Source organism: Malus sylvestris, chromosome 9, assembly GCF_916048215.2.
Source record: "Malus sylvestris chromosome 9, drMalSylv7.2, whole genome shotgun sequence".
In the NCBI taxonomy this organism is placed as follows: domain Eukaryota; kingdom Viridiplantae; phylum Streptophyta; class Magnoliopsida; order Rosales; family Rosaceae; genus Malus; species Malus sylvestris.
In genome coordinates, this window is record NC_062268.1 from 29,946,422 (window position 1) to 29,961,339 (window position 14,918).

The 14,918-nt window shown below is 36.7% G+C and overlaps 2 protein-coding genes and 1 long non-coding RNA gene across 3 annotated transcripts; 2 read left to right on the plus strand and 1 right to left on the minus strand.

Annotated features, from left to right (window-relative positions):
- Window positions 1–27: 27 nt before the first annotated feature.
- LOC126582067 (GPI-anchored protein LLG1-like) lies at window positions 28–2,037 on the minus strand. The gene is made up of 3 exons (XM_050246047.1): window positions 1,771–2,037; window positions 1,614–1,676; window positions 28–541 (listed from the first exon to the last, which is right to left on the minus strand). Exons 1-3 carry the CDS (start codon window positions 1,847–1,849, stop codon window positions 177–179), a joined length of 507 nt encoding a protein of 168 aa, XP_050102004.1. The 5' UTR covers window positions 1,850–2,037; the 3' UTR covers window positions 28–176.
- A 960-nt stretch (window positions 2,038–2,997) lies between these two features.
- Window positions 2,998–8,278, plus strand: LOC126582070 (uncharacterized). Its single transcript, XR_007609261.1, has 2 exons — window positions 2,998–3,574; window positions 7,706–8,278. It is a non-coding gene; the product is annotated as an uncharacterized LOC126582070 (long non-coding RNA).
- On the plus strand, window positions 4,846–6,710 carry LOC126582069 (thioredoxin M2, chloroplastic-like). Its single transcript, XM_050246050.1, has one exon. It carries the CDS (start codon window positions 6,341–6,343, stop codon window positions 6,545–6,547), a length of 207 nt encoding a protein of 68 aa, XP_050102007.1. The 5' UTR covers window positions 4,846–6,340; the 3' UTR covers window positions 6,548–6,710.
- Window positions 8,279–14,918: the final 6,640 nt, after the last annotated feature.

The window sequence follows — 14,918 nt, forward strand, 5'->3', positions numbered from 1 at the left end:
AGCAAAAGAGCTTGTTTCATACCAGACTTGGTGATAAACTGCCAAGTATATAACAAAATTATACTATTGGGGCAGTTTTATAATTAGAGATAAACGTTCAAAGCATACAAATTGGTGGGGAAAAATAATTGAATGGTTACAAGTCAGGTTGGGTTCTTTTCACACTTGACACCAGCTCAGAACCTATGGAAGGATGATAATACAAGCAAGGCAGCAGTTAGTGCTAGCATGATGGAGTGAGTAGCTGATATGTGACCTCTGCTGCTCTTCTGATCAGATTTCGGTGCCTCAGCGGGACATGCGAGACCTTCTTTCCCTTCGCGGCATTGAGACGCAAACAGACCGGGAGGGTACTTCCCGTAGATGTTTATGTAGCTGAACATGGTTGAAGCACAATCATTTTTCAAGTCATTGATTTCTTCTGTAAAAGGACAAGCAAAATCCTTCAAAGCATCACAGCAGCTCTTTGCTGGGTAGTTTGGTCCTTTGCACTTGCTTGTAATGATTGTGTAGTTCTGATTCTCAAAGTTCACAGGACAATCTGCAGATAGCCCAACAGAATACAAAATAAAGAATGATGACCGCAACTTATAGAATGCCGATGAGACATAGCATGGATTTTATAGTAGTACTAATCCTCATGCGTTGTTAGGTTTACGAAGGATTGTAGTTATGTTTTTAGTGAACCAAGGTTTAAAAATACTGAAAATTGTCAAATTTAAAAAGGAGATAAAAAATGCTTGATGAAATTATTACGTGAATAGTCAGAAAAATTACTAGAGAGTTGGCAACTAGTTTGTATTAGATATATCTGTCGTCGCGTAATGTTTAACGTACCATGGTTTAAGACCTTCTCCTGACATAAAATTAGGAATGGGAAATGATCAATGAATAAAAGACTTGAAAAATGCCTCACTAGCAATTTGGTAAGAGCTAGTTTTCATACTCAAATGCCGATAATCAATGATTTCAGTGAGATTTCCAAGTTTGCTAAGACTCCGTTACTAAAAGGAAGAGAGAGATTCTTATCCAAGATTCCAAATAGAACAGATAACAGGACAGTTAAAATTCAGTGAGATTTAGATAATGCAACAATGAAGCCAGTGCCAGTCTATTTGTTCTAATTGTATTTTGTCCCGATGAATTCTCGTGTGTATTTTGGTTATTAACTAGTTAGCTTGACGCGGAGACAAATAATATCATGAATACATACAAAATTGAATGTTTCTTGGTTATGTAATGTTTGTTGAACACAAAAGCATAGTTATTTATGCTTTATGTTCCAACCCTATCTTCTGCAATATAGACAACCACATTTCCTTAACCTATATATTCAACTAAAATTATGCATGAGGTGACAAGAACTAAAGAGAATTAGAACATCCAACTCAAAACCAATACGCAATCAGTTACATTGGTTTCTCCGACGTTGGATAATACTCTTGACAAGACTGACGAAAAATATCAGCAAATTCATCAACAGTCGTATACAAACGCATTTTTAGCACATGGAATTGATGGGCACGACGAACAAATTAATTATTTGAAAACTAAAGAAGATATGATAACATAAAATAGGTAATTAAAAGGAGAAATTAAGTGTAATTACTTACTTTTTTTGGCCTGAAGAAGGGCACGTCCTCCGGTGGATGATCCACCTGACTCGAAGATATCATCTGCAACATTTATACAAAAATAATTAGATGAAATTGAATTGAATAAGTAGAAAGGAAATGAAAGAAGAAAAATAAGAAATGAAAGGGGAATTACAAGAGAGGAAGGTGGTGGAGGAGGCAAAACCCAATACAAGGAACAAGAAGAAGAAAAAGGGATGAAATGAAAACGCCATTGTAATAATAACTTCAGAGACCGAAGTACCAATGACCTATGTCAAGTCGTCGTCGTCGATCTCTGCCTTTGGCGCCTCTCAGTCTCAGGTCTCAGCCCCACTTTTCCCCTTTCTTTTTTGGTTGATGGTTTTGGTTCCCTCTCTCTTTCTCTCTCTAGGTCTGTATGTTTGTTTAAGGGAAGAGAGAGAGAGAGAAAATTGGAGGGAGGAGAGAAAAATGCTGCATGAAATTTGGGGAGGGTAAAAGTGGCAACATACATCACTTCTGTGGGTTGTTATCATTGTTGTGGCATGCCTTGTCTATTAAGGCTATCTTCAACTAGGCCGGCCAAAGGGTTATAGGTTTAAACATAGTTATTTTGACACCAAACTCATTTCCAATGGAGGGTTGGCAAAAAAAATTTGGGCCAAAATCCAACCAAATGGCCAACGGGCTGGTCAAAGATAACCAGCCAGTCAGCCCAAAAAGTTGGGCCCAGCTGTGCTGTCAGTTGAGGTCATGTAGCCCTTTTTTTTAAAGACAAAATTTAAAAAAAAATTAATCTCTATTTTTTTTCTTATAATACCTAAGCCATTTCTACATCCCTTCTCACATCTTTTTCACCCTTCAATACTATCTTACTTCATTTTAATGTTTAAATTGTTAACATGCAAGCAAAATTAAAATATTTAACAACCTAAAACTTAAAACAACATTTAGCAACAAGTGACACTCAAAATATGTTCGGAAATCTTGTTTTAATATGGTAGTTTAATTCAATTAACTAATACAATTAAAGAACAAACTTAAAATAATAAATTATTGAGGGGGCTAAAAAAGTAGCCCCATACGATTGGAGATGATATATAAATATGATATGACATTGTTCATTAAAAAAAATTCTTACAAAGTTATAATTTAGACAAAAGTTAAATATAACTCATTCGATTAGAGATGACATAAGTTCCTTGAGCTGACTTGTGGATCAATATCTTGATATTCCTTTTATTCTAATAGGCTCTATTGGCCTATCTACCTCGTTTAGGCCCAACAACAATTATATAATATTTTAATGGGTCTAAAAGGACCTTGTATTAACAGATGACACTAAGGTGTTTTTGGCTTAGGTTTTTCTCTTTTTTTTTTTTCCGAAGGACAAAATTGATTTCATTTAGCATATGAGAGAAAACACAAGGAGTATAATCCTCTTGTTAATGATGTAAACATTCCTCTCAGAGAATCTAATGAAATTTTTATTGTTTAACAGATAGAAAACCGGTATTAATGCGAGTCAAACTTAAAACATTTCATTATAATTAAAAAAGAATAAGAATACCATTAAACTATATAATTCTAGTTAGTAAATCCTTTAAAAATCTATCAAAAAAATCAAATTGAATGCACTCATTTGAAGGATGTCAAGTTTTGCTGTTGGGCCGCTCAAGTATAAAATAGTATTCTCCCTTTCCTTCCCTCCATCATATCATCCAACCCTTTCCGATGTCGATCCACACATTTCTCTCTTCAATGTCGACCATAACTGAATCAATCGCTATATATTCTTCGGCTCCAACTTCATATTGCCGGACGCCGGTGGTGTCACGGTGGGTGCGTTGCCGGAATTCATGTGCTTGAGGGCTGACCGCCTCACAAAAAATCGCTCGCTTCCTCCAATTTTCCAAAAGCCCGGCGTAATCCATCAGCTACCGCCATTGTTTCCCAAGCTTAGGACACCACTGTCGATGGTAAGCGTCCCCCTCCCCCCGCGCGCGCATTTAAGTTTCCTATTAAAATGTTGAATCTTTTAGTCGTGTTATTTTGGTTTGATGGTGTGTTATGGTGTTTTGGAAGTAATGTAGCCCAATAAAAACAACAAAGAAAATTGAAAGGGGTTTTAGGGATTGATATTAGCTGTATGCGCTGTCGTTTTGCTTGATTGGCTGCATCTTTGCTCCATTGTCCATTCCTAAGCGCTGCTAAATCGACCTTTGACAATTTTGTGTCATTATTTCTATGAGTAGTTCAATTAAGTGGCCCCTATAAAACAAACAAATTATGGGCTGATTGTCTGTACCTAAACAAAAATGTCACCCCCATTTCATAAGCTGTAACAATCTTCAGTATTATCACCCTTGTTTCGGACCATAAAGTGGAGCAAGTCGTGATCAAATGAAATATCCGATTGTAAGTGTTATTATCTGAAGTTGATTGTGTTTGAAGAATTTTCCTGCTTAATTGTATCAATAATAATACAAAATTATGTATCGTGCTTTTGGTACGAGAGTGTTCTCTTATTATGTTTGATATTATTGTGCAAGTTTCATAATTCCTATCTTTTGACAGATTATGAATGATAAGCTATCTTCAACCCTTGCCAACTTAGGAAGCAAACAGATTTTGAATCCTGATGTATTGTCCCAGTCCTTTTTGCCAAAATTAGTAAATCTCGATAGAGGTGTTTCTATGCATTGGCATTCCTTAATCAACGATAAGTTAATATACACACACACACACACACACACACATACATACATACATGTATGTTATGCATATATCCTTCTGTCTGTAGAGAATGCAGAAACAGATAAGAAAGGTGCATGTAACCATACATATTTTTTATGTACCATGCAACCCCCAAACATTCCCCGAACCAGAAAACGTCTATTTCCATCCTCTGAGATTCGTCTCTTTCCTAAGTTGTAATGGAAATAGCGATAACTCTGTTGTAGGACTTCCTCAATGGCTGAGGCAAGGATAACTTGGGCAAGTTGATGCTCAAAGACCAATTCAAGTCCAACATTTGGGTCAGGCAGGCTGTGGGCCAATCCAACTTACCTTCCTTAGGTTTGTGTCAAATAAGAGTTGCGAAGGCTGGAAATGTGGGCAGGCTGGACTAACCACTTTTATACAAAGTGGATGCTCTCATTGTCCATGAGAAAATATGGGTTTGTTGGTAGAAAACCCTGTGGAACTTATGTCTCCCACTTCGCTAAATGTAAGTATTCTTTATCATTAAATTGTCATGTTTTGGGATTCCATTTCAATGCTACGAGCATTGAATGGTCTGGATTCATGGGACCATAATAAAAGCAATAACCCAAACCAATCCAGGCCATCAAATGCTCGTAGCATTTAATGCTACATAGCATGGAAAATTTTCCCATGTTTTGATGAAGATGTGCATGCACATTTTCTCACTAAGATGACCATGTTAAGATGAAGATGGTGTTTGAGATCATTTAGGATCTTAAAGAGATTAATCCCATTAACTATCCAAGAGAGTCTGTAATAGGGATGGTCGTTCATGCAGGTTGGATTAGGAACAAGCAAACCATTAGATTTTGGGGAACCTTAGTCATTGAGAGTTTGAAGTATATTGTCTGCTTCTTAGAACTGCCAATAAATGAAAGTATCGGTAGAGAAACTGGCCCTAAAATACATACTAGTAAGTTCAAACCCACACATAGACAAATGATTATGCTTCCATTTGGCAATTCAGATCTTTCCTTGATGGTTGGTTTAAAGGAAGCATTACATGTAAACTTTTGACGTTCAAATCTGTGTATCCTGTCAAATATACCCTGAAGTTATGACTTCTTAGTTTCATCAACCAACTGGCTTAGTACTTGTGTGATGCATGTGTTTAATGATATTTTAAAAAAGTTAGCATATATTATGGTAAATTCCTATTTGATAAGATAAATGTGTACCATTTACATGCTGGAAATTAAAAAAAAAAAAATTTCAGTAAATTTTTACATAAAAAATTTATTGTGCAATTGTGCATACATTGATTTAGTATACATATATTTTGTATACATTGCTTTTGCAGTTTTTGGAAGGCATTGTATGCAATCGATTGCTCAATTTATCAACTTTCCAGTGGGTGTTTCTAGATGAAAATTTCTTATAAGTTGTGTTGTCTTTGTCCTACTTAATCGGAAGCTTCTTTTGTCAAACGTATTTCCTCTTTTAAAATCTATAGCCTCCAATCAATTCCCACAATGCAACCTGACAAAAATATTTTCTACCACTGTGCCAAATTCAATAATTAGCATGTCATCTGGCCCTTATGGTGGTGAAAAGTCATACTTGTAGGGTTTAAAGGAAAGAAGATGCGGTCGGAATTTAATCTCTCCTGATTATTATATATGAGTTTGAAGTCATTTGATCAAGTATTCAAATATATGATGAGTTGTTCTCCATCAAATTTTATCTCATCATTTTTAAACATCTCACATCTATTACGTCACAGTACCACTAAATTCGGAATTGAATTTACCTTTGAAGTTTTCAGCATCACCTGATCCATCGTAGAAAGTCAGAGATCTCAAATTAATTTTTACAGGTCTTTAGACTTCAGATGAAGTGTATCAATGTGAGGTTTGTCACACGTGATTTGATTAAAATTGCAAATTTTTACACTAAAATGGTGAATAATGAAAGAAAGGGTCTCAAATTTATTCATACGTGATTGCAAATGATATTTTGTTCTTATTTGATATAGTGACATGTGGAAAAAAACTAATACATGTCCTTATATCATTGGCATGGGACGCCATGTGGCGGTGAACCTGTGCCGTGCAAGTCCTTCTCCCAAACATGGCATTCGGAGTGCCCCAACTATCATGATTTTCATCGTCGGTGAGAGAAAGGACACGATAATTGGTGCTGCGCCTAAAATCACATTAACTAGCACCATAGAGAAATTTTTGTAGAGCTGGATACGGAAACCCTTTGCAAGATTTCTGTTTGTAGTATTCTTTTCCTGTTGTTTTTCTTGTGATGGTTACTACTTGATTAGTTTGTCAAATTCAGAAGCTTATTTTATCGCCTTTTTTGTTGATTATATTATGTGTGTTGATCATCTGTGTTAGTATGCATCTCAAACTTCTCCAATAATGTAGCCTCGCAGAAAAATTCTTACCCCACTAAAGTAGTAGAGATTTTAGATGGTCAACTTCTGCAACTCTGAAAATCTTCCACATAGGACCCTACTATGACCCGGGTACTGCCTTTATAAGTTGCTTTTTTCATATTTTCTACAAATCTAGAACTTTTTGAACTTGACTTTTCTTTTGAATCTAGAAGCTAAAACTGAACAGAGACCGTTGAGTCATTGCTTATACTGACGTTGATGTCTTTGATCCGAAGACCAAGACTGTTTCTCTTGTATATATAGATTCAATCAAACTGAGGACTTGATTCCTATTGGCAGCTGAATTATAAAGAGGAAATGGGGTGGAAGTTACTAGTTGGTTTATTCTCAAATATAAGAAACAGAAAAGAATGTCTATATGAATATGGAAACAACACCAACATATTGCTCTCTGTTCTTTAATTTCATTTCCATCAGCTATTTTGAGAACTATTTATCCTATTGCAGTCATTTTGTCGTTCATTTGAAAGTCTATAAAACTACAAATATTAATGTCATTTAAATGAACTAAAATCAGGAGTGTTTTCTATGTATCCCTAACATAGTGTGCCCGATTCTAATAGAAACACGAGGAACCCTTTTAATTTTTCTATTAGAGTTGGAGAGGTTGTGTCTGGCACACCAAGCACGTTTTGCTAAATAGATTGTGCACAAAACTAGATCGTTCCTTTTATCAAATAGTAGCATGTATGGTTTAAGAAAGGAACATGCATTATTACTTTGTTTTTTCTTTTATTTGTATTCAATCGATTTTCTAATCTAATATATACTATGGGAAGGGGGATTCGAACTTGGGTGTAGAGGGGGAAGCATATTGTCGTAGCCAACTGTGACTACGGCCAAGTCTTCTATTACTTTGTTTGCTTTGAGTATGCTGAAAGTAGTCAAATGAGTCGTATGTAAAGTTACTAAGGTGCACCTTTGTGTGATGTTTTAGGGAATTCTGCCATGGATTTTACCAGTGGATTGCTATCATAACTGAGAAGCCATAAGCTGCCTCCTTTTGCTGGAAAGAAGAGGACGTTGTGAATAAATCACCGGTAATAACAAGTTATTCAATTTATTTTTTCTTTCTCCTCTGGTAATGGGGAGGCATCTCACATATTTGAAATTTGTTTGGGCATACATCACAATCGCAGCCAATCAGCCTTATCTTGAAAGAATTATATAGAGATAATAATAATAATAAAAGTAAATCTAACAACGTGGAGACGGCATTGATGTGCCGGAATGAATTAATCGATTAATAATCTGTCCTTTATTTGAATTTTTCTGAATACGTGCAACTTAAATTGTTGAATGGGAAACCTTGTGACATCTTACCAAGTCCAATGTCAGATGACTAAAATGACATGCGACCTCTAATGATTCTCTAATTTTCTATTCTGTATTTGATCATTTGATTTTGTTGATTAGTGTATTTAGCCCATATTACTGTAAGAAAAGAGCCGCTTGGATGTCTGGTCTTTTGATTCTACATAAACTCTAAACAAAATATGAGTGTTGCTGAGCTCAACTCTAGATTTTGGAAACATTCACATATCATCAGCATGCAGGTCAACTCCCAATGCCACACTAGTTTAATTGGTGGTTTGTGTTTGCAAACCGAGAAAAACTTGTGTATGGGCAGCCGGTTCACGTATACTGCCCGACTGCAAATTAAAAAACTTTGTGTAGGGGGGGCATCAGACCGTGTGAGAGTCTCACGAAGCACACAATCACTGTATTTTGGTAAATCCCATCCGACCTCACTAGTCTCACCCCCTTAAGAGCCGTCCAATTGCGGCAGCCCTACTGAATATTTTCTCGTAAAATCCGGTCCAGATTGATTACATTACATGCATTTGTAAGTAGCCACTTGGATGACACAAAACTAGAGGGTAGGTTATATTTCTTGGAAAAGATTAGCACTGCTTCCTACTGTTTGAAGCTGCATCCACTTGTGTATTAGAAAAACAAAAGTGACACGAGGCCAGCTAACTCGCTAGTAGCGCCTTATCTGTTTTTTGATATATACATATACAATATGTTGTTTGGGGGAATCATCGACAAGCCATGCAAAACCCAAAACCCAATGCAAAATTAGTTTAACTTCTAGTTGTGAAGTTGTTGATTGGTCTATTCGATTAACCATTTAGAAAGACCAATGCTAGGTTACCAACTTTTACGCCTATATAACAAGCCAACGTATTTTTTGATATTATCATGCATATTCACAGTACAATAACGTAACATGTGGACCCATTTAGCACCATAACAGGTTAAATCGTTCGACATGATTATCCGGGATGCAGTGAGTTTGAGAAGGAAGGTCCTAACCATTAGAGCAATCCACTGCTTGCGATACAAACACATAGTTGCGTGCAAAAGTTCTTATATTCCGAACGAAAAGATAGAGACAATGTCGTTAACCAACGTTGGAATGAAAGGGAATGAATGATTTTGCAAATCAAGTGACGCTCCCAATCCTATAATAATCACATGATTATCCATAATTAATTGACTTATAAATTTATAATTCGATTCAAATAAATTCATATACGCTATTACGACCCTGGAACTTGGATTGGAGATGTGGCACTTCATTTTCACCACGCAATGAGCTTATCAGGTCTCACCAATATAATTTTTTTTTTAAATTACATCATGCTTATCATAATCTAATTTAATTTAATTTATTCATTTTCCTTGTTCTAGAATCTAGAAGAGTAGCTTTCCTCTTATCTAAACAAGAAAGGTGTCTCTTGTCCAACGAGATTGAGAGATATTGTACATGTTTTAATTACTCTCCACCAAATCCAAAAACTAAAATTTAAACATTTGTTAAAATTAACTTTTCAAAATAAAACATAAAACAAAAAGCCACAAGGATGGACTCCCAAAATGGGAAATAGGAGGGGCCGGTAACGGGACGGGCCGATGGCTACATTCATTGTTGTTTTTCCTCTCTTTGTTTACACAACCGACGCTTTATTTATTTTTTTGAAGAGTACTACTTGGCGGCAAAATTTTAAAATAATAAGTTCTTAAACTGATTAAAAGCTATAAATTTCATCCTTCCTATAAGATTCGGAGCTATTATTTTCAATTTTTCATCAACTTAAGTCATGTGACTTGCATGTAATACATTTTAGAGGCAGATTGACAGTTTTAATGAATGTAAAAACTTAATTTTAACTCAAGTATTAATTCAATAAGCAAATCAGCAGTTTACGCAAGATTGTCACAGTCATGAGTTTGAGAGTTTCTCGACAAAATAGAAACAGAATGTCACATTCCAGACCAGCTTCGCCGTAGAACGATATTGTTTGATTTGGGCCCCGACCACACCCTCACGATTTTGTATGGAAACTCAGACAAGAACTTCCTAGTGGGTCACCCATCCTGGGTCCAAACTCGTTTAACTTTGGAGTTCCTATAAAATCTGAAGACAGTGAGTTCCCAAAATGCTTTGTGCTATAGGGAGGGGATCATGTACATATAAGACACATCACCCCCTCTTTGTTGGTCGATGTGGGATCTTACAATCCACCTCCCTTAGAGGCCCGACGTCCTTGCCAACACATCCATATCAAACACGATATTGTCCGTTATGGGCTTACCATTTCTGCACGGTTTTATTTCTGGAAACTCAGATGAGAACTTCCCAGTGGGTCACCCATCCTAAGATTGCTCTCACCCGAACTCGCTTAACTTTGAAGTTCCGATGGAATCCAAAGTCAGTGAGTTCCCAAAATACCTTGTGCTTTAAGGAGGGGAGCATGTACATATAAGGCACATCACCCCCTCTCTGTTGGTTGATATGTGATCTTACAATCCACCCCACTTAAGGGGAACCCGGCGTCCTTGCCGACACATTTGTACCCAACGGCAGAGTGGCTTCGCCGTAGCAATTGTAAGATCCAACATCGACCAACGGAAAGGGGGAGATCTGCCTTATATGTACATGCTCCCCTCTCTATAGCACGAAGCTTTTTAGGAACTCACTGGCTTCGGATTCCATCGAAACTCCGAAGTTAAGCGAGTTCGGGCAAGAGCAATCCTAGGATGGGTGAGCCACTGGGAAGTTCTCGTCTGAGTTCCCAGAAACAAAACCGTGCGGGAATGGTAAGCCTAGAGTGAACAATATCGTGTTACGGCGGAGCCGGAACCGAGATGTGACAGAATGGTGGCGGGCCCCGGCCACACCCTCACGGTTTTGTTTCTAGGAACTCATACGAGAACTTCCCAAGAGGTCATCCATCCTGGGAATGCTCTCACCTGAACTTGCTTAACTTCGGAGTTCCAATGGAATCCGAAGCCAGTGAGTCCCCAAAAGGCCTCGTGCTATTGGAAAGGAAGCATGTACATATAAAGCACATCACCCCCTCTCCATTGGTTGATGTGGGATGTTACACAGAAAGTTTGGAAAATTTTGATTGAAGGTAGTATAAACTCTCTCTCTCTCTCTCTCTCTCTCTCTCTCTCTATCTCTCATATATGACCATTCCCCCCCCCCCCCCAACAAAAAAAAATTTAGATAAAACCTACCTAAGATTACTTTTTCATTATAACTGGGTGCTTTTATGAATATAATTTTAGTCCCTAAATTAAAAACTCATTATTACATCATATTAAATACCCCAACCACTTTTATTATTTTCAAATTTTCTTTCTAGAATTCTAAATTTAATCACCAATTAGGCCTTAACATATGAATTTTTATTTCCACAAATCAAATTTAGCAATTTAAAATGGAAGATTTTTTAAAACATTTTGCTAATGAGAATTAACCTGTATATAAAAATTTGTACAGACAATCATAAAACCAAACAAATGAACTATATGAGAGACACAATAAACAATTTACACTATAAAGGTACCTGAATTTATGTAGGTACACATTTATACATAGGTTCATATGTATAGGCACACAAAATGTATATATAGGTGCATATATCGGTGCATGAATATATAGGTACACAAATTATACATATATATATATATATATATATATATATGTGTGTGTGTGTGTGCATATAAACACATACATATCGTCCAGGGGAGTGATCCTTAAATGTATATTCTCATCCCTACCTAGCACGAGGCCTTCTAAGAACTCACTGGCTTCGGGTTCCGTAGGAACCCCGAAGTTAAGCGAGATTGCAGCGAGAGCATTCCCAGGATGGGTGACCCATTGGGAAGTTACTCGTGAGTTCTCGGAAACAAATCCGTGAATGCGTGGTTGGGACCCAAAGCGGACAATATTGTGCTACGGTGGAGTCGAGCCCGGGATGTGGTGGGGGCCCGGGCCAAGATGAGGCATTTTGGGAGCTCACTGGCTTCGGGTTCCATGGGAACTCCGAAGTTAAGCGAGTTTGTGCGATAGCTATCCATGATGGGTGACTCACTGGGAAGTTCTCATGTGAGTTCCTAAAAACAAAACTGTGAGGGCGTGGTCGGGTCCCAAAGCGGACAATATCATGCTACGGTAGTGGAATGGGCCCGGGAAGTGGTCTGCCCCGGGCCGGGATGTGACACATATGTATTGTTACCACTTCAGAAATTTTTTTACGAGTGTTGAATACACATTAAGTAAAAATCTTCTATTTATAAAACTCAAAATAAAACAAAACAAAAGTTAATAAAGGATCAAAAACAGTATTTAATATTACACCCAACTTTAGTGAAAAATTAATCTTATTTAGGGATTATAATCTAGTTTCCTAAAAAAAATGGGAGTTTGTTGCGTTTAATAATGGAGTATGGCAGAAAGGGTTCTAGAAGCAATATTAACTAATAACTACCGGCCGGTGATGAGTACATTAGTTTATTCCTTTACATAATTATATAAATAATCAGCACGTTAAAGAATAATAAAACAATTCCTCAGAGTCAGCCTCAGAGTGCAAGGGAGAGAGAGGAGGAGAGGATACTCAGACCCAGCTCAGTCGGCGGCATAATTTGGGGCGGGAGTGGTGGGCCACTGCCACCTCCTCTCCCTCGTCCCTACCTTGTGTAAATCCCCATATAGTATAGGTACAGAGAATATGTCCCCATTCTCATACATGATCGAGTTGCTTGAAATCAACTTACGAGTTATGATTAACATGTTAATTAAGTATTAACACTCACAGGGCCCCTAACGATATATATAGAAAACTTAAACAAGGACTCTCCTATCCCTGCATGCTAAATACACTTTTTCAAAATGAGACTCTTTATGAATTTAATTGTTCTATCACAGTCTAACATTACTTCACGTGCCAATGGTGCAAAAAAAAACGTAAAGTGACAAATAATTCATAAAAAATCTTACTTTTCAAAGAAGTTCTTTAGCATTTCTCTCATGTGTATGGAGTCAGTGAATCATGTGAGAATCAGTTTATCAAATAATTTGATATTTAAATGACAATGTTATGTGTTGCATGTTATGGCTGCAGTAATCCGGAATTATTGCTTCCAATTGTCGTTTCGTCTGTCCTTGGAGATATAAATCTTATATTACTATTTACATTGTGCATTGAATACAAAATTAATAACCACATATCTAGTTATCCTATCTTTTTCATAGAATTGTGGTATTTTTTTTCTTTACTCATATGTAAAAGGTCTTACGTACAACTTGCATGAAAGTTAACGTATTATATTTATGTTGAGTTTGAACCTAATTAAGGAGAAACAACATGTAAATTTTTCAGTGTAGCATTTTATAAAACAATCGGCGGGCTATAGTATCCTATAGAGTGTTATTGCACAGTTATCAACAAATGTCTATAACTTTTGAGGGATTATGTCGACATCTCTCTGAAAAGGTATGTCAACAGCAGCTTACAGATAGGGGCTGCCGGGTCTCAATCAGGAATTTTGTAAAACAACTTATATGCACAACTTGGTTACGCTTACGAAGAAGATAACATTAAAAAAAGATAGAATAATAATAATAATAAGGTACGCTTATGAACAAGGCAAATGAAGGAGACATAAGAAAGAAATGATCTGCAGTGCAGTTTAATAAAACTTTCATGCATGAATGATGGTCTTGGAAACACGACGAGTTTGCATTGCAACCGCAACAAATTATGGGATAATCCGGTTAATTAAGGGAAACTTATAAATAAATGGAATTTCATTCCTCTGGTTTATGCATATTTTAATTAGCTTGAACAATGGCTAGAGTTGCTACTTTTGCAAGTCAAACAAGTCAAATCAAGTTGCTCGTGCTAATGCTCTAACAAAACAACGAATATGAATTAAATTGTCTCACGATATTCTGAACTCAACTCGCATACTACTTTACCAGCGAATATGTTGAATATAAATCTCACATTGATAAGAGGATGAACTTTGTATGTGCATATAAGTAGTTAGGCTACTTTCTATATTGTCATTTGGTTTTATGGTGTAACCTTAACTTTCTTTATGATATCAGAGTGTGTTGTCACGCATGTGAAGTCCAACAACAATACGTACTTCATATCACCCAAGTTGATGACCATATGTACTTCATGCCACCCGAGTTGTGTTATCCATATATGAGGCTTGAAAATTTACCACAAATGAGAGAGCGTATTAAGAATGAATCTCACATTAATAAGAGGATGAACCTTATATGTGCTTTATAAGTATTTGGATTGCTCCCTATATTACCAATTAGTTTTATGATAAAACATCAACCTTTTTCACAATATGCCAACTATTAGAACATACAACAAGCTTTAGTTGGCAATGAGTTGATATTAAGGTGTCAAAACTTTTCTGTCAATGTGAGCTCTTGAATAAGATGAGCATGTCATTCCTAAAATATTTTTCATTCGGCAATGCCGGATCACAAATGCCGACTCCGTCCATTCGGCACTGCCGGATTCGGAATAATAACCCCGAGTTCAGTTAAACAAAACTTACCCGCAATTTTGTTTAGGATGATTTTGGAATGGATGTAGTTGTCGTTGGTGTTGGTACTGTTGTCAAACAGGTGGGCCCTCGTCAATGCTTTTTGGACCACCACCAGTGTCATTTCCACATGCCTTCTTCTAGACTTTCAACCCCAACGTGCAAAAAGCAATAAATGAGGAGACATTTTTATTTCTATCTTCTAGAAGGTATTCAGGATTCTCAGTTGATCACGTGACACTGACCTCCACTTCTGGAATTGAGGAACCAAAATTTGT

Bases quoted from the DNA above. Each gene is read 5' to 3' on its own strand.
- LOC126582067 (XM_050246047.1), bottom strand. From the start codon at position 1,849: ATGGCGTTTTCATTTCATCCCTTTTTCTTCTTCTTGTTCCTTGTATTG. The intron at 1,677-1,770 runs GTAATTCCCCTT...TAAATGTTGCAG, and splicing joins CTCCACCACCTTCCTCTCTT to ATGATATCTTCGAGTCAGGT. The intron at 542-1,613 runs GTAAGTAATTAC...GGCTATCTGCAG, and splicing joins CCTTCTTCAGGCCAAAAAAA to ATTGTCCTGTGAACTTTGAG.
- LOC126582069 (XM_050246050.1), top strand. From the start codon at position 6,341: ATGTGGAAAAAAACTAATACATGTCCTTATATCATTGGCATGGGACGC.